We start from the raw sequence: 24,204 nt of genomic DNA, 5'->3' as shown, positions 1-24,204 counted from the left end.
TTAGAGATTGCCAAGCAACGTGTCATCTTTTGACAGCACATCCGACTGCCAACGGTTTTTTCAGTATGTAATTATTAATTTTTTTTTTTGTTAATTGAGATATTGATATAAATTATCTGAAACTTTAAATTATATAATACTATAAATTAGGACTTATAAAAGATGCATTTCTTTTGTATAGCATTTTTTTAATGGGATTATAATTTATTTTTTCTTTTCAAAAAGTTCATAAATATTGTTATAACAATTATTCGTTGCAATTACTTATAGTATTTTCCTCTCTCTTCAAGATGCTAAAGGAATTGCTGGAGGAATTCCGGCGGCGTACACTAAAATAGAGGAATCTTTTTATGATTTATGCGAAAAAATGGATCAGCAGAGCAGAATAACATTATGGGAGTTTATCAAACCAGGATGGACTTACCATGCCAAAGGTCTCTGGTACACTTTGCCGGATCAGCGAAAGCCATCATTGACTCTCATAGGCTCATCAAACTTTGGTAAAGAAAATTTTTATTATCTTAAGTTCTAATCTCAGATACTGAGATGTCACCAATAAAAAGCATTGCAACCTTTTTTTCAGCTTACTGTAAAATGGTTTTCTTTAAAAACAAAAAAACAAATTTTGAAAAGTTTTTGTTAAAATTTTTTTATATGTGATTTACGATCGTCTTTGAATGAAAAATTATAGACGCAAAATAATTTTATTTAAAAAATATATTTGGAGATGTACTCTTTATATTATAGATGTCGCGCGCGCGTTAATGTGATCAATAGTACAATAATTAGGAGAAAAATTACATTAAATAATTTTCTTCTCAATATTTCAAATGTTATAGAGTCATGTATATATTAAATAAAGTATAAAAAAAATATAAAAAATAAAGGATGATTTAGGTTACAGATCAGTTAACAGGGACCTTGAAACGCAGATAGCCATAGTGACGAAGAATGAGAAGTTGCAGGATGCACTGCACAAGGAACAGGCACAATTATTCTCATGTGCTAAGCCTGCCATAAGGAAGACCTTCTTGCAGCAGGACAGAGTACCACCAGCCTGGGTGTGTGCAGTTGTACTTTTCTTTCGTTATTATTTTTGAAATGAAAATGCTTGTCTTTTCTCGTAAGAAGGCAAATTACGCATTTTAAATTTATTTAACTTTAGCTGTAATATTGTTGCACAATATAAGTAAAAAATCCCACATTAATATGCTTCTTATGAAGTTCAAATTAATTCATATTTTATTTACACAAGATTGTCCATGCAAACTTTTATTCTTTTTTTATTTTATCGTCCTTTGAAATTTGCTGTTTCTATTGAATTGGTCGAAAAACTCGTTCAAATTTTGCCAATAAACTTGAAGCAAATTTTATAATCGTCATTCGTAACTTAAATACGATTCTGAGATGACATCTTATAGGATATTTAAAATAATCGTACATATTGAATAATATTAGCAGTATTAATTTATAAATGGGACATTTAAAAGTGCATTTTGCTTCCTCATAGAGGAAGCTTTGTTTTCGTCTCTCATGTACTTTTATTATCAGAAAGATAAAAATGTGATGCAAGTCCAAAAAATGATTTGTGTAATATACAGATGTGATGCTGTGAATGACCAAACATGCCAGAAGTAATCCAGCTATCATGAAAATAGTTTGGAATTATGTAAGAAAGTGCTATATACGTTCTCTTAATTAAAGCTACATTTTAATATTTAATTTTGCAATTTTAATTATTGCAAAAAATCCGAACAAATTTTCTGACCAATGTAATATAGTGTTTGAAATTCTAAGAGATTGTTTTATATAAAAGCTCCAGTTGTAAAATTCTTTATTATAATGTAATAAAACCTTTGTGAAAATTAAAGTGATCTGATGATCTCTGATAAACGATTCTAGATGGAATCTTAGAATTTTTTATTATCTAAATTTTATATGTACAAGATTAAAAAATGAATTGTCTCCAGGGGATAAATTAGCATTTTATTTTTGTAAGTTAATAACAGACAGAGCAAGCTGTAAATTTGATAACGCAATTATTTCCTCGTTGGCTATCCTATAAGGGATGTGATAGAATTTAATATTATTACGGTGTCGTCGCTTTTTGCGTAACGTTGAACACGCGAAAGCGACTTTAATCCGGATACAGTAGTAATAGTACAAGAATGATTGTCTGTTGAACCCACTCATGGTTCACAGATCAAGATAATTGCAATGATACAATTGCAATTATTGATGATGATGGTGACAACGACGACGATTAATATTGCGACACTTTGTAGATGGAAACCGATCACTGTTTTGTAGAGATTTCCAAGATCAGCAATCAGCGCGCGGTAATTAACAGTTATCCAGCGAAATTTTATTTATCGTCGATCACAAATGTTTCTTCTTTGACGAAAAATTCCACGACTTCCTCTTCTACATTTTTCGAATCGGAATCCAGCTCGTCAGTGTCGATATCTAAAAAACGTACACATAGGTTCAACGATTAATCTCAAATCTTTTTGGAAGAATATTATTTTCAGCGCAATAATATACAATTTTATTTCACAAAGGCGTCTATAATCATTTATATAATGTTGGAAAGGGCCTAATATTATTTTTAATATATACTTACTGCAACGTAATTCAAGACGACGTTTCTTCTGATTATTCCATTCTTCAATACGTTTCGTACGATATTCTTCAAAAGCCTTCATCAACAAACAACGCTTCTCAATCAATTCCTACAAAAATGATCAATTGTTGAATAAATCACTATCTAGAAATCTGTTGAAACTTTCGAAAAGGAGTTGATATTTCTACATACCCCACATACACAACTATATACTTTACAATTATACTTCATAAAAAATAAATTATTTTTAATTATTATTATTAATATACATACACTATCTGAAAGTGGATAATATAATTTAAAGATTAGATATACCTTTGAAGCGCGTGTCAATCGCATGCGATCTTTGCTCTCGAATTGCGCCGAATACTTCTTTAAGTTCTTTTTGATCTCCTTGATCTGCTCTGCGGTGAGAAGAGTTGGTGGCCGCGGTCGCCATAGTAGTTGGTTAAATGCGTTCAAATTAACTCTCTTTAAAATACGGCCTTGGAACGTCCATATCCAATAGCCATTGTCAACGCTGGTCTTCCAACTGGACACTGCCGTGACGACGTATCTGAAATTAATCACGATAAAAATTGATAAATCAATATCTTAATAAATAAAATGTATATTTCCATTTTATTCATTTTTCTTATACTGTGTATACTATGCAAATTGTTCTGATATTATCTTTTGAATCTACCTGCCAGTAGGATCCCATTCCACGTCTGAAGTTTGATAATGATCAGTGGAGTTCATGATGGTAAAATCGTTGGTATCAATAAATTCCAAAGCGCCAGCCATCGTTGTGAGGCCAGCTAGGACGATAAACTGACCCGACGGCGACCAAAATAAGTGATTACAAGCTTTCTTCTCTAATCTCTCTGTCAGGAAGGACATTAAAAATATGATTTAAATATAATAAATATTGGACTGAAATTGATGAAAATAAAGACTAGCAAATTCAATCGAATAAAAAGAGTAATGAGTAAAGAATAATGGAGATTCTATTACATATTCACTTACTGAGAAGGGCAGGCTGATGACCGTATCGCACTTCGTAAAAACTAACATTCACGCTTGGTATTTCCCCATGGATGATGGCAAATTTGCTGCCGATCGGCTCCCACGCAAAAGCATGAATCGGTTCCTTTATTTCCACGCTATCTACAGGAATCTGTTTCTCTCTCATGTGGAAGATTTCAAAGTTGTACGACATACCCTGTAACGCGAAATACGAATGATTTTTGCTAGCAATAATCATCAAAAGATATTTCTTAAGATATAAAATTCAAAGAATTTTTTTTCTTGCTCTGAAATACATTAATTAAAACTATTTCAGCATGTGCTGAAAATATTTATATTAAGATTTACCGTATATTTTTGTTCCGTTTTTTCCTTGCGCTTGGCAAAGCGATCAACTTTTACGCACAGATAATCACCAGACTTTTGCCAAAAGATCTTGCAGTCGGCCACATTGAACAGATTCTTATTTCTTATTTCATTACGACTGAAAGTTTGAAAAATATTTGATGAAAAATCACTCTCAAAATAAATTAATTCAATAATTAATTCAAATCAATAATTAGTTTAAATCAATAATTAAGACTAAAGACTCACTTGGGGATTTCGAGCAAAGTTACTCTAGCCGGGACATCCTTGTCCTCTGGAACCCAATAAGCGAGAATATTGTCCGTTGGAGACCAACTGAAATCTCTGATCCCTGGTATCTTGATGCTCTTCTTATCCAAGAGACCAAATGACTAAAAAAAATATGACAATAGCAGCAATTAAATAACAAATTCGAAGCAATAATCAGAATTAAAAATGCTGTGTAAACTACATTCAAAAGATGTGTTGAACCATTATTATAATAAATACTCACTGGAGTCTCGTAAACACTAAGAACATCTTCTCCCATGCGCGCTAAATATTTATCATCGTGCGACCAGCGAAAGATCGGCCAGACGGAAGATCCATCGGGAAAGAAGGATCGTTTCTCTTGGCCCGACAGAATATCCCAGATCACCAAACGCTTCTGGTCTTGTCCGAGATCGGTACGCGGGGTGTAAGTGACCAGATAACGTTCGCCGGGCGAAAAATCAATGCACTCGACGCCTCGCTGGCTGAATCTGGCCTGCTGGGTGAATTGCGGCCCACCCCATAGTGCGACTCCCAGCTTGTGAAACGTTGCTAGATACGTGCCCAGTGGCGACCATTTTACATATGTCTCTGTCCAGCGCTGAAAAATCAGAATAAAGTAATTTGGATATTGATTATTATGTCGTAACAGATTTAATTGTTGAAGTCTATAATATCAAAATATCATAGGTATAATATTTTTTATATGTTAAACTAATATTACAATTATATACATTAGATAAACAGCAAATGAAAATTATGATATATGTTTAGAAATAAAGTACTGAAAAGAGACAGATATTCATCAGAATATTTACTTATTATTTTATATTTTTTCTTTATCTTAAAAATAAAATTACTCACATTGCGTTCTTCAAGTAAAGTAGGCTCTGGTGCAGAGTTTTGCCAGATTTGCACTGATACACCCGTCCCATTGCCACAAAGAACACAAAATTGATCGTAAGCATCCGGTTCCAGCAGATGGTAGTGCAAGTCGCTAGCAGATTTAAAAGGCTGAGCTTTCGGTGGTTCCCAGTTTTCAGGGATATCCTCATATTTTTTGAAGTCTGTGAAAAGATTGACCTTAAATGTATGCGATTTGTCGATCTTGTAATTGTTGGTAGATTTGACCGCCGACAGAGCATTCAGATGATTGTTGTATTCCAGAAAAATGTATCTGTCAAGGAAAAACAAAAAATTATAATCATAAAATATTTTTTTAAAAAAGAGCTTTTCTCTTTTTGCAATTTTTTTTTTCCAATTTTGACCAATTTGAACTAACCCTTTAGTCTTGCCGTCGTTTTCATTCATCGGATAGTGCTGGTTGACAATTGTACCAAATTTTCCTAGCACTTTGTTAATAACAGACTGAAGTTTCTCCAATTTATCAGGTTCTACTCGAGGTACATTATCCACGACAATCACAGATTCTACCCCATCTGTTTCCGATGGTTTCTGCTTCAAGATATCACCAAGCAATTCTACAAGTTCATGACAAAAGTTTTATCATTGTAAAAAACTTCCTTCTATAATATAATATAAGAATACAAAAAAATATATTTAAAATACTTTGCAAAAAGATTGCATTTTTATTTAAGCTAATGATAATTCTAAGGATACTAATTGAGCAACTTCTCCAAGATATTTATTAATGGCTATGTAATTTATGAATTGTATAAATAATATTGATAGAGTAATTAATTAATTACGCTTTGACTGCTCTCTCCATCTCTCTGTTCCATACCGATGTTGCCAAATTATTCGACTATAGTTGAAATACTTTGTGAAAAATTATTTTTATTTTAATATGCAAATAGACTTTATCATATGTACCACATGTTATCACTTCTGTAATTACTTCTCATATGCCTGTCCATAATGTAACATGTCTTTAATTAATTATATAAGAACACTTTATAGACTTATTTTAAATAGTAATCGACGTTTGCTCCTTCAAGAGATAGGATAATTGGGAGCTCAATGACCTCTAAGTAAAAAAGATGTATTCTATAAGCTGAATTTAATGTATCGTTCAAAGGACTCCGCACCATTCTTATGGGAAAATGGCTTTCGGTGGATTTGGCTAATTTTTGGATATGTTGTAATTCTCGTCATTCTGAACAAATGGACACAACTTGATCCTATGAGCCGTTTCCGCGCTACAAGCTCTGAAAGATCGAGATTTAACGTTAAATCTCGATCACAAATTGAGACATTTGTTCAGAATGACGAGAACTACAACATATCCAAAAATTAGTCAAATCCATCGAAAGCCCATATTTTCCCATAAGAATGATGCGGGGTCGTTTTTGAACTAAAATTATTAATTATCAAAACAGATACATTGCGTATAAAATAAGAAATACAAAATTTTTTTTTTGTAAAAATTTCTCCAAACCAAGAAAGTTACTCAGCATATTTACATATTTAGATGTAGATTTACAATTATTATTTGTTTTAAACTATATATTTTCTCCAAAATGTTTATAGGTTAAGTTTCATCGGCAATCAGCGTATGTGAAAATGAGCAATGTTATCCCCGTCATTCGACATACGGAAGAGTTTGTTCGAAATTAGTAGTGGCTCATCAGAAAAGATAGCGAGCGATTTCTGAAGATTAAATCGCAAATGCTGTATGTACATTTGAAATGAAAGATTCGCCATGCTTGCAGCGCAATGCGGGCGACAAGTGCAGACGTGTCATCGCCTTGAATCTATCGACGAGGAAAAAGATAACAAGACGCTCACCTTCATCGGTAATATCATCTACGAAACCTTCGGGATCGCTGAAATTGGGCTCCTCATCGTCGTTCATTGGATCGTCGTTGCCTTTAACAGTCTCTTCGTTTTGTGCCGCTTTCTCTGCCAGAGTTTTCTTCGCCATCTTGGAAACCTCTGAGCATACCGTTGTTCGTTGCTCACCGATGATACCTCATCCTCATCCGTAATCCGTTCTGGTATCTCGTATCGTGCCTGCGTCTGCGCTTGCGCCCCGCGCCCTGCGTCCCGCGTTGGCGCCATACCTCGTACCGCAACAAAAATGGCAGCTGACTCTTGCTTGCCTTACGATATAAGAAAAAGAAAAGAAAAAAGAACTAGGCAATCGTGTAACTGTGTTTCCCTAGAAGCCAATATATGGCGTTTTCAAATAGGGTTAATCTAACCCGGATTTATTCAATTAATCACTATATTTATTCCAAATTCAAATCTTTTATTGGCAGAGTCAATGCAATGATGTCATTAATAGAAGTATTGCATTGATTCTGCCAATAAAAGACTTGCATTCATAATAAAATATAGTGATTAATTGATCTGGGTTGGATTAACCGTTCGAAAATGCCATTAGTTGGACAAGGACATATCGTCGCAATTCGACTACAATCATGGCTGCCAATGAACAGTGAAGTTATGCACATTCCAATATGGGTCTGTTCGTTTTATCTGAACTGGCTGCACTAATTAAGAGTTTATCTTTTTCTCCCCATATTGGAAAGAAAAAGATAAACTCTGAACTAGTGTAGCCAGTTCAGCTAAAACGAACAAACCCTATGATATATAGGCTGCGGTCGGGACGCTAGAAATGCTTCGAAGCATCACATTAATCAATCGGAATAAAGAAATCTTTGCTCTTTTTGTCCTAATTGATCAATCAAATGCTTCGAAGCATTTCTAGCATCTTCCCGACCGCAGCCATAGTTCTATGGTTTCACATTTCCGCCCTAGGGAAAAGTTACATGAACCACGCTGCCCAAAAATCATTGGTGTACAAAAGTACACCAATGGAGCCATGGATATACTTCCACTCCGTGGCCTATTGGTGTATTTCCCTTACTTCAGTAAACAAATCATTGACGCGCAGTAGACATGAAACGAAAATAGAATCAGTAATTTTCAATGCTACCAATATTATATCAGTAATTTTCAATTACAGGTGACGCTTTTCGTGGCGTAAGTCTGTGAATGTACATGCATATACGATTGTGTCAACTGTGTATAACGAATTTGTCTTGTGAGTTGTAACGAGTGACGAGTAATAACAATAAACTCTTCGTTGTCGATATGAGACTTTACGTTTCTCGTGTTCTTGCGCGTTCTCAAGTTTGGAGTGCATAGGAATGATACGAAAGTGTTTCTTGCTTTTTTGACATTCTAATAATTTTTCGTTTTATATAATACATATCTTTCTATTTACTATTTATATATTGAACTGTCGACATGTCGGCGCTTCACGTGGAAACTAAGGGAAAAACTGAAGAAAAGCAACATAAAAGGTCTTTTATATATCTCATCCTATATTCTCTCTCTCTCTCTCACACACACACACACACCACAGTCTCTCTCTCTCTCTCTCTCTCACCACACACACCTCCCCTCCCCACCCCTCCTACCCATCATGTTCAACATCATGTGCATATATATGTATATGCTATATTTAATATTAATATTAATAATAACATTTTTTTCTCACACACATATGTAATTAATTCTCCAATTTTATAGTATTAAACTTTTCTATATTCTTTCTTTCTTTTCCTCATGTTTAACATGAAACGTGAAATTATATCAATTTTATGATAAACAGATTTTTTTTTTTATAAAATTACTGATTAATATCCTTAATATCAAATTAATATATTTTTGTAGTCTCAAGAATAGATGTAGAATTTAGATGAATAATTTTTTTTATAAAACTACTAATTATTCTCACATTTGTACAACGTATGTATACTAGTTTTTTTATTTCAAGTTTGGAAGAAGTAACATTGTTTAATGAAAAGGAATAAAGTAGAAAATAGTTGTTTTTTTTTATTTTTTTAGCGACACAGAAAAGTTCTGTGCCACTACGACAAAGGTAGATATCTCGTCAGAAACAGACAAAAATATAGATTTGGAGAGTCCTCAGAGTAGGAAGTACAAATTGTCGTCTGATTGCGAATATATATCCAAAGTAGCCAAGCATGATATTGACGAAGATATTGTATCTGCTGTGAGTTTTTTTGAAACGATATACATTTATGATACGAATGCTAAAAATGTTAATATCTTTCCTATTACAGAGCGCAAGTGTTCCTTCAGATTTGACAACATCTGGAAATAATGAAAAAAGCAGTGATAGATCTAATATAAACAAAATTGTTGATAATACAGCTTTAGTAGCTGATCATTACAACCTGTTGGAAGAGAAGGGACTATCGTACAGAAATCAAAGTCGTATTGTATACATGAGAAATTTTAACAACTGGATTAAAAGCATGCTTATACGTAAGTATTAATCTTTAATTTTTAATTCAATGATATTAAATCACTTTCAATAGTAAAATGAGAATCAATGAGAAAGAGCCTAAACACAATTGTTATTATATAATTACAATTGTGAACATTGAAATTAAAAATCCACTTTGATTTCTTTTAAATGTCTCAAAAAATACTAAACTTAAGTTGTTATTTCTTATCTAAATTATATTAAATTATATTGGCTCTCTATGATTTGATAATCTTGTCAATCTTTTGATATTTTATCAACTATTATTAAGCTAATGTTATGTACTTGTGCTACATAATAAACTGATTGTTAAATTATTTATCATAGATGAATATGTAGTTAAGTTGAGGCAAGGTAAGAGTTTTGGTGCTTCGCTAAGAGTGTTGGATATGTGCTGTGGAAAGGGGGGAGATCTTTTCAAATGGAAAAAGGCTAACATTTCGCATCTGATCTGCACGGATATAGCGCAAGTATCATTGGAACAATGTCAACAACGGTACAATGACATAGTAAATAGGAAAGGTTCTAAAGATAGAGGTTTTGCTCCCATTTTTACTGCAGAATTTATAACAGCTGATTGTACAAAGGTAGAAGATATATATTTTCATCTTAAATCATACTATTTGCAATTTTATGTAGCAAGAAATGCACTTGTCAATGGAATTTGGTTAATCAGGTTTGTTGCAGGTTCGTTTGAGAGAAAAGTTTGCTGATCCTAGTATGCAGCTCGACTTTGTCAGTTGCCAATTTGCGTTTCACTACAGCTTTGAGTCTCTATCGCAAGCGGAATGCATGCTTCGAAACGCTGGCGAGAGTCTCAAGCCTGGTGGCTATTTTATCGGAACCATTCCAGATGCGTATGATCTAGTGTATGTTTTTCTCTTTCTTTTTTTTTTTTCTTTTGTAAACATCTATTTCTATTGTGATTATTACTATTTTTTTTTTTTTCTTTTTTTCTTAAATCTTAACACATCAAAATATAAGATACATTGTTTATTATAATTTTGTAATTATAATGAAATTGCACAATTATAAAAATTACAATAAAATGTAATTTAATATCATCAAATTTTTTTTAGACCAAATTATATATTATAGAATCTTATAATTTTGAATTAAATTTTCAGTTTGTTATTTTTTTCTCTACTAAAATATATATATATATATATTCAATTGCATATATATATTTTTTTTTTTTCATATATGAAAGATGACATCTTTTACATGCAAAAGAGAAATGTACGCTCATATATTTTCCTTATTTTGTAATATAGTTCTAGATGGCAAAAATGCGATGGTAATAAATTCGGCAATGATGTATATAGCGTTGAATTTATATGCGAGGACAAAACAAGACCACCACTTTTTGGTGCCAAATATAATTTCCACCTGGATGGCGTGGTTGATTGTCCAGAGTTTCTGGTGCACCTACCCACACTGTGCAAATTGGCTTCAAAATATGGTCTTGAGTTAATAGCGTTTGAAAGGTGAGTGAGAGAGAGAGAGAGAGAAAACGAGAGAATGTACATTTTCTTTTCATTTAAATCTAACAATCGCCCGTCTATATTAATAAATATTTATTTCAGAAATCGACTTTTATTCCATTTTTTATGATTTATTCAAATCAATTTAAGTTTGCGTTAATATATATATTTAAAAATGGATTAATGCAATTTTCAGTTTAAATTAATATATTAAAATCTTTTTTTTTCTGTTTTCAGATTTGACGAGTATTATGAACGTTTTAAAGACGAGGGCAGGTCCCTTTTAGGAAACATGCAAGCATTGGAAACTTATCCACCATATCATGAAGCACCTTTGCTTGGCGATCCAGAGCAAGATTATCAACACGCTGTTCGATATATGCAGAACTTGCCTGCTAATCATCGTAAAATCGGCACTCTCTCGCAATCGGAGTGGGAAGTCACTTGTTAGTATAAAAATTAAATCAAAATAAAAATGATAACAATAAGAAAAAAAAATTCGGATTAATCCGACTTTAAGATTTCTTAACAAAAATATTTTTCCTTTTTTTTCTACAGCATTATATGCAATCTTTGCATTTCGAAAAATGAAGACTATCTGGAACAGCGAGGGAAAACCAGAGTATGTAAAGTTGTAAATCGTCGAAGTTTTAGATAGACTGCAGCGATAAAAGAACGATTTTATCGATTGATATTGATTTTTTACATTACAAAAAAAAAACTTTGTTACTACAGCTTACTCTATGGCTTATTATACAACATCATCCGTGTGATACTTGTAAAACGGTAGTTGCGTTTGATAGAAACGGACAATCGTGTAAAAATCTCGTTAAAAATATTAAAAATTAAATCATTGAAACAATAAAAACAACTTTTTTTCATTTATATTAAAATTCCATTCTTTTAAGAGAAATACAGGAAATTTTTTAGTATTACACGAATGACATAATAATAAGTACAATTCGAACCCTCCCTCTTATATATGAAAAATATAATTAATTGAAATATATAATTTGTAAATACAATCTCTATAAGATTCTGAATATTTTTGTTCCGTAACATTAATTTTCTAAGCAAGCAGCTTTTTACACAATTATCAACTCGCGACGTATCCCATATATTTCTGTCTGTTATCAAACTTTATCATATTATTTATATAGATTTAGTAATATTATCCATCTTATGTATCTTATTCACGCTATAAAGAATAACTTATAAAAATGGCTATTTGAAAAAAAAATCTCTTGATTCATATTTCTCAAAAATAATTGCTGTATAAAATTATGTGTAAGTTTATCCAAATTTATTGTCCGAATTATATAGATGAAAAAGAAGAAAAGATAGATGTAATTTTTTCGCGCCAATATTTTGAAAATTATCGAATATATGTACATCTTTGAATGCGTTCCGTTTCACGCATTGAGCGCATAGATCGCGCCTGAAAATCTATAGTTCACGTAACATATAGATTTCCAAGCAATCTATGCGCTCTCTCTCTATGCGTGTAACGGAACGCAACCTTTAGGTTGGGTTCGGGGAGCACGCTTTTAGCGCTATGAGCGTGCTCTATTCTTGTTCAACTTCAATAAATAACAAAGATAGAGCACGCTTATAGCGCTAAAAGCGTGCTCTCTGAATCCAGCCTTAGTATAGACATCTGTGTTTGGCGGCGATACAAAAAATTACTCTAAAAAGATCAGTAGATTTGAAAGAGTATAGACATATGCACTCACAAAATAATATTTAAATTATCGTGTTTGCACATTCTTTTATTTCAAAATCTTACAATCTTTTTAAAAACTCACGACAATTAACCCTCTTTTTCATCCCCGGAAGTTTTTTCTTTTTTTTGGTCTTTTTGACGAGACTTGTTTCTCCGTAAGAAGAAAAGAAGGGAAGAGAGAAAAAAGTCGGATCAAGAAATTATCGGTAATCGAAATCAATATAATTTCATTAAATGTCATGAGAGAGACGAACGGAGAATGATTCGTCGAATGCGCGAATTAGATGGCATAAGATCTCTTTTAACCGCACATATTCGTTGTCCGTGGAAAATTATAAATTGAATTCGTCCACGAGATATGACGAATGACGAAAGTCGAGACACGAGACTACAAGACTACACTGGTTTTTTCAATCGATTTCGCGTCTATCGTTGTCCGCGTCACGATCGCGTCGATCGCGGTGAATGACTTCCGTCGGGTCGGCCAGGTCGGGCTTCGGCTTCGGGCTTCGGGCTAGATCGGGCAAAGCGTTGGTTCGGTTTTTCGGATTCTTCGGAAATTAAAGAGGCGGGACGAGCGAACGCATGCGCAGTCGTGCGTTTCTAGCACTTGGCTAGGTGCGCGGTGTTTCGTTTTCGTGTTCCGTGGGCGCCGCGCACAGAGATATGCAGATGCGGATGCGGAGATAGTCGCTCGGCAGACGTGCAACGGAACGAGCTAGTTGTGGTGCAGGATGCATAAGTAAACTTCTCTCTTTCATTCTTTCTCTCTGTCTCTCTCTCTCTCTCTCTCTCTCTCTTTTGGCCGCAGTTTCGCACTTTTGCGACGGGCGAAGGGGCGGCATATAGGCATCATATAGACTATAGACGACCACTTGCGCACGGTTGGAGCTGTGTGTGCGTGTCCAGTTCTCTTGGCTTCTTGTCCATCTCTACTGCCGACAGCGCTGCTACCTCTCGCCCGCCGTTGACCTGCACAGTCCATCACACCGCGTATACACTGTTCGTTTCGAGAAATGGAGCTCGAGCAGGCGGCTCCGCAGATGAACGCGGATCCGGTAAGTGCACATTTCGAATACGCATTAACCGCCGTGGCTCCGTACGTGCACGGTTTCGTGATATACGGTCATAGGAGCGGTCTCGCCTCTTGATCGCGACACGATTGTATCGACGCGAAATTTTTCTAAGTCCCAAAATGGCGTCTGCGACTAAGTCCTGTACCGTGGCGCGAGAGCTCGAGGAGATCAGAATGCTCCCATCCCCGACTCTTGCGACTCGGCCGCAGATGTTATGATCTATAATCGATGCGCGAATCTCTATGGTTTCTTTCAAGTTTTCATCTTCAATTCGGGCTCGTCTGTTTCAGGAAAAAAAGGTCAAGGAGAACGGCGGCGGCGGCGGCGGCGGCGGCGGTGGCAGCGTCAGCGTCAGCGGTGGCGGCGGCGACGTCGTCTCCGGGAATCATAGCGGTGAGTTGTACTCTTATTTTTATTTCTTTTCTCTTTCAGGTTTAAAGACAGACGCGGATAATCGCGAATGATGATTCGCGTGAACGTCAAGTCTGCGGAATTGACGAGCACCTTGTGTGACCGAACCTGATGGAATCCTCGTCAAAAGCCGCGGTGCGACGTGTCTCGTCTCCCATCGGCCGACAAGCGACGGAAGACGGAAAGCAAGATTGCGATTTACACGCACGCCGACTGGTCTTCTATTTTCTACAATTCTGCGACAACTATAACAATTATATATAAAAAATCTGAGACGCGATAAAATTTCGACGACGAAAATTCACCTTCTCTCTCCGAAAATGTTCACTTTTCATTGATAAAGTACGATGCAAGATGTCGTATTTATATTTGTGGACGGATGAAAAATTATTGCCTAACACCCGCGCGCGTTTCCACACATGACATACGTACGTGCGTACACGCGTGTACACGTCTACACAATGTACACAAATTTTTGAATCATATTTGCGATAATGGACTTGAACAACAACTCGCGCGTTTTGAATTGTATTTTTGGAAGAAATTTGTGATGCATTTTGTACAAGAGATTCTTCGCTAAAATTCATTGAATGCGCTCACAGTTCTTTTCTCACTACTTGACGTTTTTTATATTTATTTAAACCAAGGCCTATTTCAGTTTATCAACTTTTGTTTAGCATCTTTTTACAAAGAAATCGGTGAGAAATCTATCTTATTATATATCTATTATAATAATTTGTCCATCCATTTCACTTTTTATTATAGTCTCTCTTATTATTACACACACAAGCTTTATTATATAATATCTAATAATTTAATACGCATTATTATATAATATCTAATAATTTAAGATTACACTTTTTTAAATGTAAAAATCTTTTTTTTTTAATTAATCTGTTTATGCTGTAAAATTTTGCATCTGTATTATTTAATTTTTCTAGATCATATCAATGGCATGTCCAATGGTTTCGATAAGAAAAGGGAACACAAGTCCGAGCATAGAGATAAAGACAAAGAGCGATCTCACAAGTCGGATCACAAGGACAAAGATAGGAGCAAAGAGAAAGAGAAGAATCATAAGAGTGAACACAGGGATAAGGATAAAGACAGACATAGACATAGTTCCAGTTCTATCAAGGACAAGGAGAAACATGATAGCAGTAATAAGGATAAAGACAAAGATAAAAAGAGCTCTTCTAATAAGGACAAAGAGCATAAAAGTAGCAGTTTGTCTAGCAAAGATAAAGACAAGAACAAGGAACATCATCATAAATCGAGTTCGAGTTCTAAGAACAAAGACAGGTAAAATCAAAGGAATTAATATAAATTGTTCTGAGATAATTAATACAATTCATATATCGACACATATTTGATTCGAGTTGCTAATTATTTTTTTCAGATATCACAACAGTTCCAAGGACAAGGACTCAAAGAGCAAAGATAAAGATAAGTACAGGCACAATAGTTCCTTAAATTCTAGTTCGCGCGACAAAGACAAGGATCGAAATCTCTCAAAGGACAAGGAGAAAGATAGTAAAAAGCACTCATCTGAGAGAGACAAAGATAGACATTCCACTTCTCATTCTTCGGGCGATAAAGAGAAGCATCGTTCATCGGAGAAGGACAAAGATAAGCATAGAGAAAGCTCGTCCAGCAGTAAGGATAAGCAACATCGCTATGAAAAAGATAAAGATCGCCACCGACATGATAAAGATAAATGTAAGCAGTAATACGAAAAGAAATACGTCTACATCTAAATATCCAATTTAACTCTCTTTAATTACTCGCGTTCGAATTATAGCTAAACATCGCGATGAAAAGGAAAAAAGGGACAAGGATAAGGAAGAAATTAAAATAAAGGAAGAAACGGATGTGAAGCTGAATCATACGACCAATGAAAGGTTTCATTATAATCTAGATGTCAAGCCAGAGATGAAAGAAGTAAGATTTTGATTGCAATTTGCGAATGTTTTCGAAAAGATAAAGAAAATTTTTCTCCTTAGGAGCCTATGACACAACTAGAATTAGAGGACGATGATGACAGCGGTGGTGAGCGACCGCTCTATATCAAAGAGGAAGATGATGATGAGGAAATTGTCAAGGAAGACGCCAGTATGGATTCGACGGACGGAAACGACACCAGACTATCTGATCTCCATAATACCACCTTAAAGACGGAAGAGGATTCGGAAGAAGATAAACCATTAGTAAATTTCGCTTTAATTATATCATTCGCGAAGAAAAAGAAAGTAGTTTGGACACATTTATTATCGTTTATTTTTTAGTATCTTTTCTACCAGAGTATAAATATTTTATAATATTATCACGTCTTTGTATAAATTATTATTTTTCATAATTTTTAATGTATTGTAATGTATTTAAGTTATATGTATTTAATCTTTTATCTCAATTAAACATATATCGCGCAATGCAGTTCTCGAGGTCGAAAGTGTCGCCGAATAGAATAAAAAGGAAGGTCGAGTCGGACGAAGAGGAAGACTTACCACTGTCAGCGCGCAAGAAACCTAAAAAAGTGACTAGCTCAAAGACCAAAAAGAAGAAACGAAAACACGACGGGGAAAACGACGATTCTGAAGCAGAATCGGAAGAGGTATAAATTATAAAAATTTTTCTGATGTCATATTTTTTTATAAATCAAAAATTTGAAAAAGCAAATACATTTCACAGCATATTTGTTACAGAAATCTAAGAAAAAGTATGCAAAGGCGAAAGGAGAAAGCACCAGCCCGAGAAAAAAGAAGCAAGAAGAGGAGCAAGAAGTTTGGAAATGGTATAAACATTCGAAATTAAATCATAATTATTAGTTTTGTGATAAATATCGGTCACTTTGACTGCCCTCTTCTAGGTTGTGCATCAAAATCTATTCTTTGGAAGCGATAGAATAATGTTTGATTGTGATCAATCGGAGCAAAGAAAGTTTTGCTTTATTTGTCCTACAGTGCATTCGAGGATCCTATATTAGCCGGGTAGCATAGAATTTAATTGCTCAATCAAGACGATGAAATCTTTACTTCTTTTGTCTCGCTTGATCAATTTAATGTTACTTTAGTCTCGGATAGGATTTTCGAACGTATCTTCGACTGGTGTCAATTTTATGCAGTTATGCGTAAACTGGATTCTTATCTTGTTTTATCTTTATTATCTAAAAGCTAAGGTATCAAAGTTAGAATTCATCGAATTCAGATTAGACTGCGCGCACGCTTTCTGCGCGATGCAAGGCCATTCGATATCCAATTAGATCGATATCTGTTCTCTAGGGATAAAAGTATTGTCGGAATTGGAGTTTCTAGATATCGGATTTTCTACATATCGGCCATAACCTATATTTTTGCATCTGACATTTTTTCCGACTCAGTCCGCATGTCGTATGCGAATCTTCCCTAATAAAGATGCAAGTGACAGAATATAATGAGGGGCTCTATAAAAACTATAACTTATTTATTTATCAAATGCAATGCTAGAAGCAGCTATAATTGTAGCTATAAGACAAGAAAATATCAGGCACTTGTGAGGTTAATATTAATTTTAGTTAGTTTTAATGTGTGTAGTTTTAATGTGTTTAGTTTTTACTTTTTACTTTTACAAAACTATCCATTTTGCATCATAACAATCTGTTCACATTTATTCATTTAGGAATAATTTAATGTCGGAATGCTTTCTTCCCAGGTGGGAAGAGGAGAAGAAAAGCGACGGCACAAAATGGCATTTCTTAGAGCACAAGGGACCAGTGTTTGCACCGCCCTATGAACCATTGCCACCCATAGTGAAGTTTTATTATAATGGCAAAGAGATGAAGCTGAGTCAGGATACAGAAGAAGTCGCGACTTTCTATGCACGCATGCTGGATCATGACTACACGACCAAGGATGCGTTCAACAATAACTTCTTTCATGATTGGCGGGAGGTGATGACTGAATCAGAGCGCGCCAAAATCACCGATCTATCCAAATGTAACTTTAAAGAGATGCACACATACTTCTTGCAAAAGAGCGAGGAACGCAAGGCCATGACAAAAGAGGAGAAGCAGAAAATTAAAGAGAAGAATGAGGAAATTCAGAAGGAATACGGTTTCTGCGTCATCGATGGTCACAAGGAGAAGATCGGTAATTTCAAGATCGAACCGCCCGGCTTATTCAGAGGTCGCGGCGAGCATCCCAAAATGGGCAAGCTAAAGAAACGAGTATTGCCGGAGGATGTGCTCATTAATTGTTCAAAAGATTCAAATATACCGAAACCGCCAGCCGGCCACAAATGGAAAGAAGTGCGACACGATCCCAACGTCACGTGGCTTGCGTCCTGGACGGAGAATATTCAAGGTCAAGTAAAATATGTGATGCTGAATCCGTCCAGCAAACTGAAGGGCGAAAAGGACTGGCAAAAGTATGAAACGGCGCGGAAGCTGGCGCAATCGATTGACAAGATTCGTGCGGAATATCGGGAGGATTGGAAGAGCAAAGAGATGCGTATCAGGCAGCGCGCCGTCGCTCTGTACTTTATTGACAAGCTGGCGCTCAGAGCCGGTAACGAGAAGGATGAAGATCAGGCGGACACCGTGGGTTGTTGCTCGTTGCGAGTAGAGCACATCAAGTTGCATGAACAGAGGGATGGCAAGGAATATGTGGTTGTGTTTGATTTCTTAGGTAAATCCTCTCTTCGAAGATCTCGAAATTATTATACAATACATGTATAATTAACGTAATTATATCTTTTAATATTGAATATTTTAAGAGAGGCAGTTTTATACTCATACACAACTTACGCATGCGCACGCAGGATTTCAATTTTACTAATACTGAAATTCATACTTTATGTAATACTGAAATTCATATTTTTGTAATTAATTCTAAAGTTTTTTTAAATACCAAAAATGCCAAAAGTGTTGACAGGTATTTAATTGTAAATGTAAGCAATGAAAAATTGACAACTTTTTATATATTACATTTTTTTAATCACTATATATTTGTAACTATGTATGTACAGGATAGATGTGCAAAAAAGGCATTATATTATATTTATATTTTATTTATAATATTGAATTATATAATTGATAGTTTTTATAATATCATATATATGTTTTTATAATATCCTCTATAGTTTTTGTATTTTATTACATGGTAGTTTTTTCCGATTTCACGTAATGTTCATGAAAATAACTTTACAGGTAAAGATTCTATACGATATTACAATGAAGTGCCGGTGGAAAAGCGCGTCTTTAAGAACTTGCAACTCTTCATGGAGAATAAATCACCAGGGGACGATCTATTTGATCGTCTCAATACTACTGTGATGAACAAACATTTGAACGAGCTAATGGAGGGTCTTACCGCCAAAGTGTTCAGAACTTACAACGCATCATGGACCTTGCAACAGCAACTTGACAAACTGACTGACCCGAACGACACGGAAGCGGAGAAGATTCTTTCGTACAATCGGGCTAATCGTGCTGTGGCGATATTATGTAATCATCAACGTTCCGTACCGAAAACGCACGCGAAATCCATGGAAAATCTCAAGGCAAAGATTGATGCGAAGAAAGAAGCGATAGCCGAGTGTGAATTGCAAGTGAAAGATGCCAAACGAGATGCTAAACACGGTTCGGTAAAGGAAAAAGTGTACGTCGTTTTTCATTTATTATAATCTCTAGGCATCGTATCATATGAAATATAACTCTCTACCAGTCATAATTTATACATGCGCTCGTACGCGCCCTCCCCACACACACACACATTATTGCATTATGTGATTGATAAACTTTATGTTTTATATAATTTAAGACTTCTATTCCTTTATTGACGTCATTCCTGGATTATGAGTGTGTGTCGGAAGCGAGAAATTATACAATTTTATTCTTGCGAAATGAATAAATTTTTTTGTATTCGACCACTCATATGCGATAATATGGATCAAATAATAAAATACTCAACTGAAAACTCTCTTTTTGATTCATGAATTAATAAACGAGGCTGTAAATTTTGGGCAATCGTTGTAAAATCACTTTCGCTGAAAATATAGGACAGATGCAAACGAATTATATGTATACACATTTATTAATACAAGTTAAAAAAAGGGGTTTCTCAGAATATTTTATTAATTCACATTATCGGACACAAATGGTCGCATTCAAGGAAACTTATTTATTTAAATGTGTTTTGTAAAAATGAAATTCATGATTTTTCGCTTCTAAGGTTATGATTCAATATGACTGCAGTGAGAATACAGGAGTTTTAAAATCAGTTTTATCCAAATATTTTTTGCATATATTTCATTCTTTTGATACAACGCAGTTTGCATGTAGATGTAAGTGTGTTATTTATTGTTGTTTATTGCATGAATTAATTGTCTGTTATGCTTATTATGCTTTTACAGAACATATGAGAAGAAGAAAAAACAGCTGGAAAGATTGAAGGAACAATTGACAAAGTTGGAAGTACAGGCGACAGACCGAGAAGAAAACAAAGAGATTGCATTGGGTACCTCTAAGCTGAACTATCTTGATCCCAGAATTTCCGTTGCATGGTAAAAACATTTTATATTTTTATTTATTCATTCAAAATTTATATTTTATAATTCCAATTTCACTATTGCTCTCTTACATTTAATTTCACATTTTTAATTTTATATATTAGATTTTTTATTTTATTTCATTGTACATTTCTTTATACATATATATATGCACATTTATGTTTATATATATATATATGTGTGTGTGTGTGTGTGTGTGTGTGTGTGTGTGTGTGTGTGTGTGCGTGTGCGTGTGCGTGTGTGTGTGCGTGTGTGTGTGTGTGTGTGTGTATAAATAGTAAAATATATAACTATATAACTTTTCTTGTTCAATATGTTGATACTTGTTTTTCACTGTTTCGTATTTGTTTTATATTTTCTATAATTGTACGAATTTCTATGATATTCCAGGTGTAAGAAACATAATGTACCTATCGAGAAGATCTATAACAAAACTCAGAGGGATAAGTTCCGATGGGCGATAGATATGGCAGGTCCCGATTATGTGTTTTAACCGTACGATTATCATTCATGTCGCCTAACAGTCTACGAAAGGAGGACATCTCTCGTTGACAATGTATCTAGTGAATTTTACGTTGTAACGAGAAACCGAGGGACTTAAAAAAAAGGGAGAGAGAGAGAGAGTGTGTGTGTGTGTGTCTGTATGTATGTGTATGCGTGCATGTGTGTTCGAATAATATAAAAAATTTTTTACATTTACGAAATATAAATGTGAGAAAGTGTGTTGCAAACATATTTTCTATAGAATGATGTATGGCGCGCTCATTAAATCATGAGGGACGAGAAGTGCGACTATATGCGATATGCAAATTCGCTAATCTCGAGTCAATCGTACGCACTTGTTTTGGAAAAATATATTCTAGCTACATTCGGCTTGTTCGTCTATGTGCTAGTTCGTGCATATGTACAGTACTCGAATGTAAAATCGACAAAAATAAACAGGAGGAAATTGCAAATAGATTTAAAGCGAAAGCATACGGAAAGCTTTGATTTTATTTCGTTTAGATAGAAATTTATTCTGAGCATGTGTGAGATTAGGAAAGTAGCTCCCCAAATACGTGCTAAAAAGTGTTTAAATTTATAGATATGCATGCGTGTGCAGCAGCGATCAATGCAGCTGCAAAAAGAACGAAATAATTTAACGCATCCTGCGCTAACTTTGGCATGCCAGTGGAATATGTACAACAAAATTTAGGTGCGCTGTTGTACATATATAGGAAATATTCATGTGAGTGAGACGGGGACATAACTTTAATACGTATTAGGAAAAGAGGAGAAAAAAAACCGCAAAGGAGGCAGCTGATGAATTTTATATTCTCTTAAAGCGTACATACGCGCGTATATACATACACATAATTGTTTCTTTCATAAATGTATGATAATATCATTCATCAAATAGCACATTTACATTTTACAATACCGTGTATGACGACATTATATGTATGTAGGATATATTCAATATTGTGCACATTTTTGATATAAATGGAAAAACAGAAAATTAGCAAAGAATAGCAGATTTACGCGGGATCGAGGTCCGCTATCCCCTCCCCACTTACCCATGGATAGTATAAAATAGTGAAATTTATATTTAAGTGACTTATCGCCTTTATCAATTTATGTTTTCTAAGGTGATGTCTTTAAGCTATAAAATAAACAAGAAATATATCGTATCCTTTAATTTCTTAGCGTTATTCGCATATCTCGCGTCGACCTTGAGCCGACGATTGAGCCGAAAGATACTAACGCGCGCGTGTATTAACACACGCACACATTTTATTTGACGATTAACGATAAATATAATGTAGCATTTAGCTTCTCATTCTAATAGCATTTTGGCGCATGTGCTTAACATATATATACACACACACACACACACACACATACATACATATATATGTACACACACACACACACACACACATATATACGAGGAATGGAAATATCTTTCTGTTTTCAATTTTCTCACATTTTTGTATCACGAACCAATCAAGTGTGAAAACATTCCTCTTTGCATTATAAAAATCATAGTCAGTGGCACATTTATCAAATGCAGAATTTCAAGGGCAAAAAATTTTCAAAACTTAAAAATAGAAGATAATAAAGACAAATCTCTGTTTTTTTTCTATTATTATATAATTGGTTTTTGAAAAAAAAACCAAAAAAGAAAAAAAACAAATATTCGTGTACTAAATAATAATTTTTAATTTTTGTATATGTCCTTTTCATTTGAATTAAGTAAATGACAAATTTAAAAAAAATCGTCTTATTACAATAAATAATCATTATTCCGTTCAATTTGTATATGAAAAACACTATTTTCGATTTATGGAAAATATGTAGTTATCGGTCTCTAAAACAAATCTTTATTTATTATGTAATGAGCGCATATACATCGTTTATACATGTATTATTAGATAATAATTTATGCATCTGCCATAGCGATGACAAATTATGTATTAATACGAAGGGAAGAATTAATTATATATATACTCTAGGTAGATCACATAATTGTGAGATTGATTTTAGACTGGACTACAAAGTATTGTTGTTTTTTTTTTACGAATAACAAGGCCGCTCACGCAATCACTCCCAATACGAATAATAACAATGTAAATGTTGCGATGAAAGAAAAAGGAGGAAAAAAAGGGAAAAATGCAATCGGCGAGCGTGAATTTATCCAGCTCTATCAAGATTTGTAATTTTTACAAAAAGACTCAAATTATATAAGAGAGTGCAATTGAAATTTAGTACAATTCTCTAAGCTTGAATAGTCAAAGTACATATATGTATATATGTTTCAGTGATTTTTCCCTCACTTTGATATATACACATACGTATAAATAAATAAAATATATATATATATATATATATATATATATATATAAAATTGAAATAATAAAAAATTTTAGTGCCGAGAGAATCGCGTAGACTTTATTACAATATACATCTAGCTTATTTGAAATATTTCTTTCTCGTAGAGGAAAAAGAAAAGGATTCTTGACCTTGTTAATTTATTATTATAAACGACAAAGTATAATAATACAATACTATTATATTGCTGCACAGTTAGAAATGATAAAAATAAATTGTGTGTGTGTGTATTTTATACATATACATATATAATTTGAAACAAATATAGTGTAAATCCCTATAATAAATTGTATAAAAACTTGAAAACGCGCGCGTATATGTTTTAGACATTGCGCAATAAACTTGTACAATGCACAAGAAAGTCATGTTTCTTATTCGTGTGAATATTTATTAAAAACTGATTAGTTAATAAATGTTAACAATATTGTAGGATAACAATCGCCTTGTATTTTTTTTGGATTCTTGAACAATATTATATTCTTTCTGCTCATTTTTTTACTTGATAAAAATATCAAACAAAAACATACCGCAAAAACTTTATTGTTTAAGTATAATATTTGAACTAAAGCTGTGAAATAGAAATGTAA

At 34.0% G+C, this 24,204-nt stretch overlaps 4 protein-coding genes across 7 annotated transcripts in view; 3 read left to right on the top strand and 1 right to left on the bottom strand.

Annotated features, from left to right (window-relative positions):
- Window positions 1-1,742, top strand: part of LOC126856739 (CDP-diacylglycerol--glycerol-3-phosphate 3-phosphatidyltransferase, mitochondrial) — a 4,534-nt gene extending 2,792 nt beyond the window's left edge. For 2 of the 3 annotated variants that reach the window (XM_050605537.1, XM_050605539.1), the window contains exons 6-8: window positions 1-63; window positions 291-500; window positions 898-1,100. The exon at window positions 1-63 is cut by the window's left edge and continues 162 nt beyond it. In XM_050605537.1, coding sequence (XP_050461494.1) covers window positions 1-63; window positions 291-500; window positions 898-1,100 — 476 coding nt within the window. Of the gene's footprint in view, window positions 64-290; window positions 501-897; window positions 1,101-1,601 lie in introns of those variants that run through there. The other variant, XM_050605538.1, reaches the window with a different exon arrangement.
- On the bottom strand, window positions 1,205-7,227 carry LOC126856737 (eukaryotic translation initiation factor 3 subunit B). Its single transcript, XM_050605536.1, has 11 exons — window positions 6,995-7,227; window positions 5,529-5,727; window positions 5,111-5,423; window positions 4,491-4,847; window positions 4,226-4,368; window positions 3,980-4,115; window positions 3,632-3,827; window positions 3,309-3,489; window positions 2,939-3,179; window positions 2,624-2,732; window positions 1,205-2,466 (listed from the first exon to the last, which is right to left on the bottom strand). Exons 1-11 carry the CDS (start codon window positions 7,128-7,130, stop codon window positions 2,366-2,368), a joined length of 2,112 nt encoding a protein of 703 aa, XP_050461493.1. The 5' UTR covers window positions 7,131-7,227; the 3' UTR covers window positions 1,205-2,365.
- A 938-nt stretch (window positions 7,228-8,165) lies between these two features.
- LOC126856871 (mRNA cap guanine-N7 methyltransferase) lies at window positions 8,166-11,864 on the top strand. Its single transcript, XM_050605792.1, has 8 exons — window positions 8,166-8,517; window positions 9,065-9,233; window positions 9,304-9,508; window positions 9,837-10,096; window positions 10,197-10,378; window positions 10,784-10,996; window positions 11,231-11,439; window positions 11,552-11,864. Exons 1-8 carry the CDS (start codon window positions 8,462-8,464, stop codon window positions 11,629-11,631), a joined length of 1,374 nt encoding a protein of 457 aa, XP_050461749.1. The 5' UTR covers window positions 8,166-8,461; the 3' UTR covers window positions 11,632-11,864.
- A 1,385-nt stretch (window positions 11,865-13,249) lies between these two features.
- On the top strand, window positions 13,250-23,978 carry LOC126856792 (DNA topoisomerase 1). Of its 2 annotated transcripts, XM_050605645.1 has the most exons (13): window positions 13,250-13,458; window positions 13,528-13,774; window positions 14,083-14,185; window positions 15,145-15,505; window positions 15,603-15,922; window positions 16,005-16,144; window positions 16,207-16,410; window positions 16,638-16,814; window positions 16,906-16,994; window positions 17,891-18,864; window positions 19,386-19,836; window positions 20,591-20,740; window positions 21,137-23,978. In XM_050605645.1, the coding sequence occupies exons 2-13, from the start codon at window positions 13,733-13,735 to the stop codon at window positions 21,237-21,239; spliced, it is 3,114 nt and encodes a 1,037-aa protein (XP_050461602.1). In that variant the 5' UTR covers window positions 13,250-13,458; window positions 13,528-13,732; the 3' UTR covers window positions 21,240-23,978. The 2 variants fall into 2 exon arrangements, with proteins under 2 accessions (XP_050461602.1, XP_050461603.1); XM_050605646.1 differs by lacking the exons at window positions 13,250-13,458; window positions 13,528-13,774; window positions 14,083-14,185; ... (4 more) ...; window positions 16,638-16,814; window positions 16,906-16,994 and adding an exon at window positions 17,585-17,736 and having other exon boundaries at window positions 17,858-18,864.
- Window positions 23,979-24,204: the final 226 nt, after the last annotated feature.

This window comes from Cataglyphis hispanica, chromosome 19 (assembly GCF_021464435.1).
Source record: "Cataglyphis hispanica isolate Lineage 1 chromosome 19, ULB_Chis1_1.0, whole genome shotgun sequence".
NCBI classification, from domain to species: domain Eukaryota; kingdom Metazoa; phylum Arthropoda; class Insecta; order Hymenoptera; family Formicidae; genus Cataglyphis; species Cataglyphis hispanica.
Note: the sequence above shows the minus strand (reverse complement) of the source record. Positions and strands in the feature narration are given on the sequence as shown.

Bases quoted from the DNA above. Each gene is read 5' to 3' on its own strand.
- LOC126856737 (XM_050605536.1), bottom strand. From the start codon at position 7,130: ATGGCGAAGAAAACTCTGGCAGAGAAAGCGGCACAAAACGAAGAGACT. The intron at 3,828-3,979 runs GTAAATCTTAAT...TTCGCGTTACAG, and splicing joins AAACGGAACAAAAATATACG to GGTATGTCGTACAACTTTGA. The intron at 3,180-3,308 runs GTAGATTCAAAA...GATTAATTTCAG, and splicing joins GAATGGGATCCTACTGGCAG to ATACGTCGTCACGGCAGTGT.
- LOC126856871 (XM_050605792.1), top strand. From the start codon at position 8,462: ATGTCGGCGCTTCACGTGGAAACTAAGGGAAAAACTGAAGAAAAGCAA. The intron at 9,509-9,836 runs GTAAGTATTAAT...TATTTATCATAG, and splicing joins GATTAAAAGCATGCTTATAC to ATGAATATGTAGTTAAGTTG. The intron at 11,440-11,551 runs GTTAGTATAAAA...TTTTTTCTACAG, and splicing joins ATCGGAGTGGGAAGTCACTT to CATTATATGCAATCTTTGCA.
- LOC126856792 (XM_050605645.1), top strand. From the start codon at position 13,733: ATGGAGCTCGAGCAGGCGGCTCCGCAGATGAACGCGGATCCG. The intron at 16,411-16,637 runs GTAAATTTCGCT...CGCGCAATGCAG, and splicing joins CGGAAGAAGATAAACCATTA to TTCTCGAGGTCGAAAGTGTC. The intron at 19,837-20,590 runs GTACGTCGTTTT...ATGCTTTTACAG, and splicing joins GGTTCGGTAAAGGAAAAAGT to AACATATGAGAAGAAGAAAA.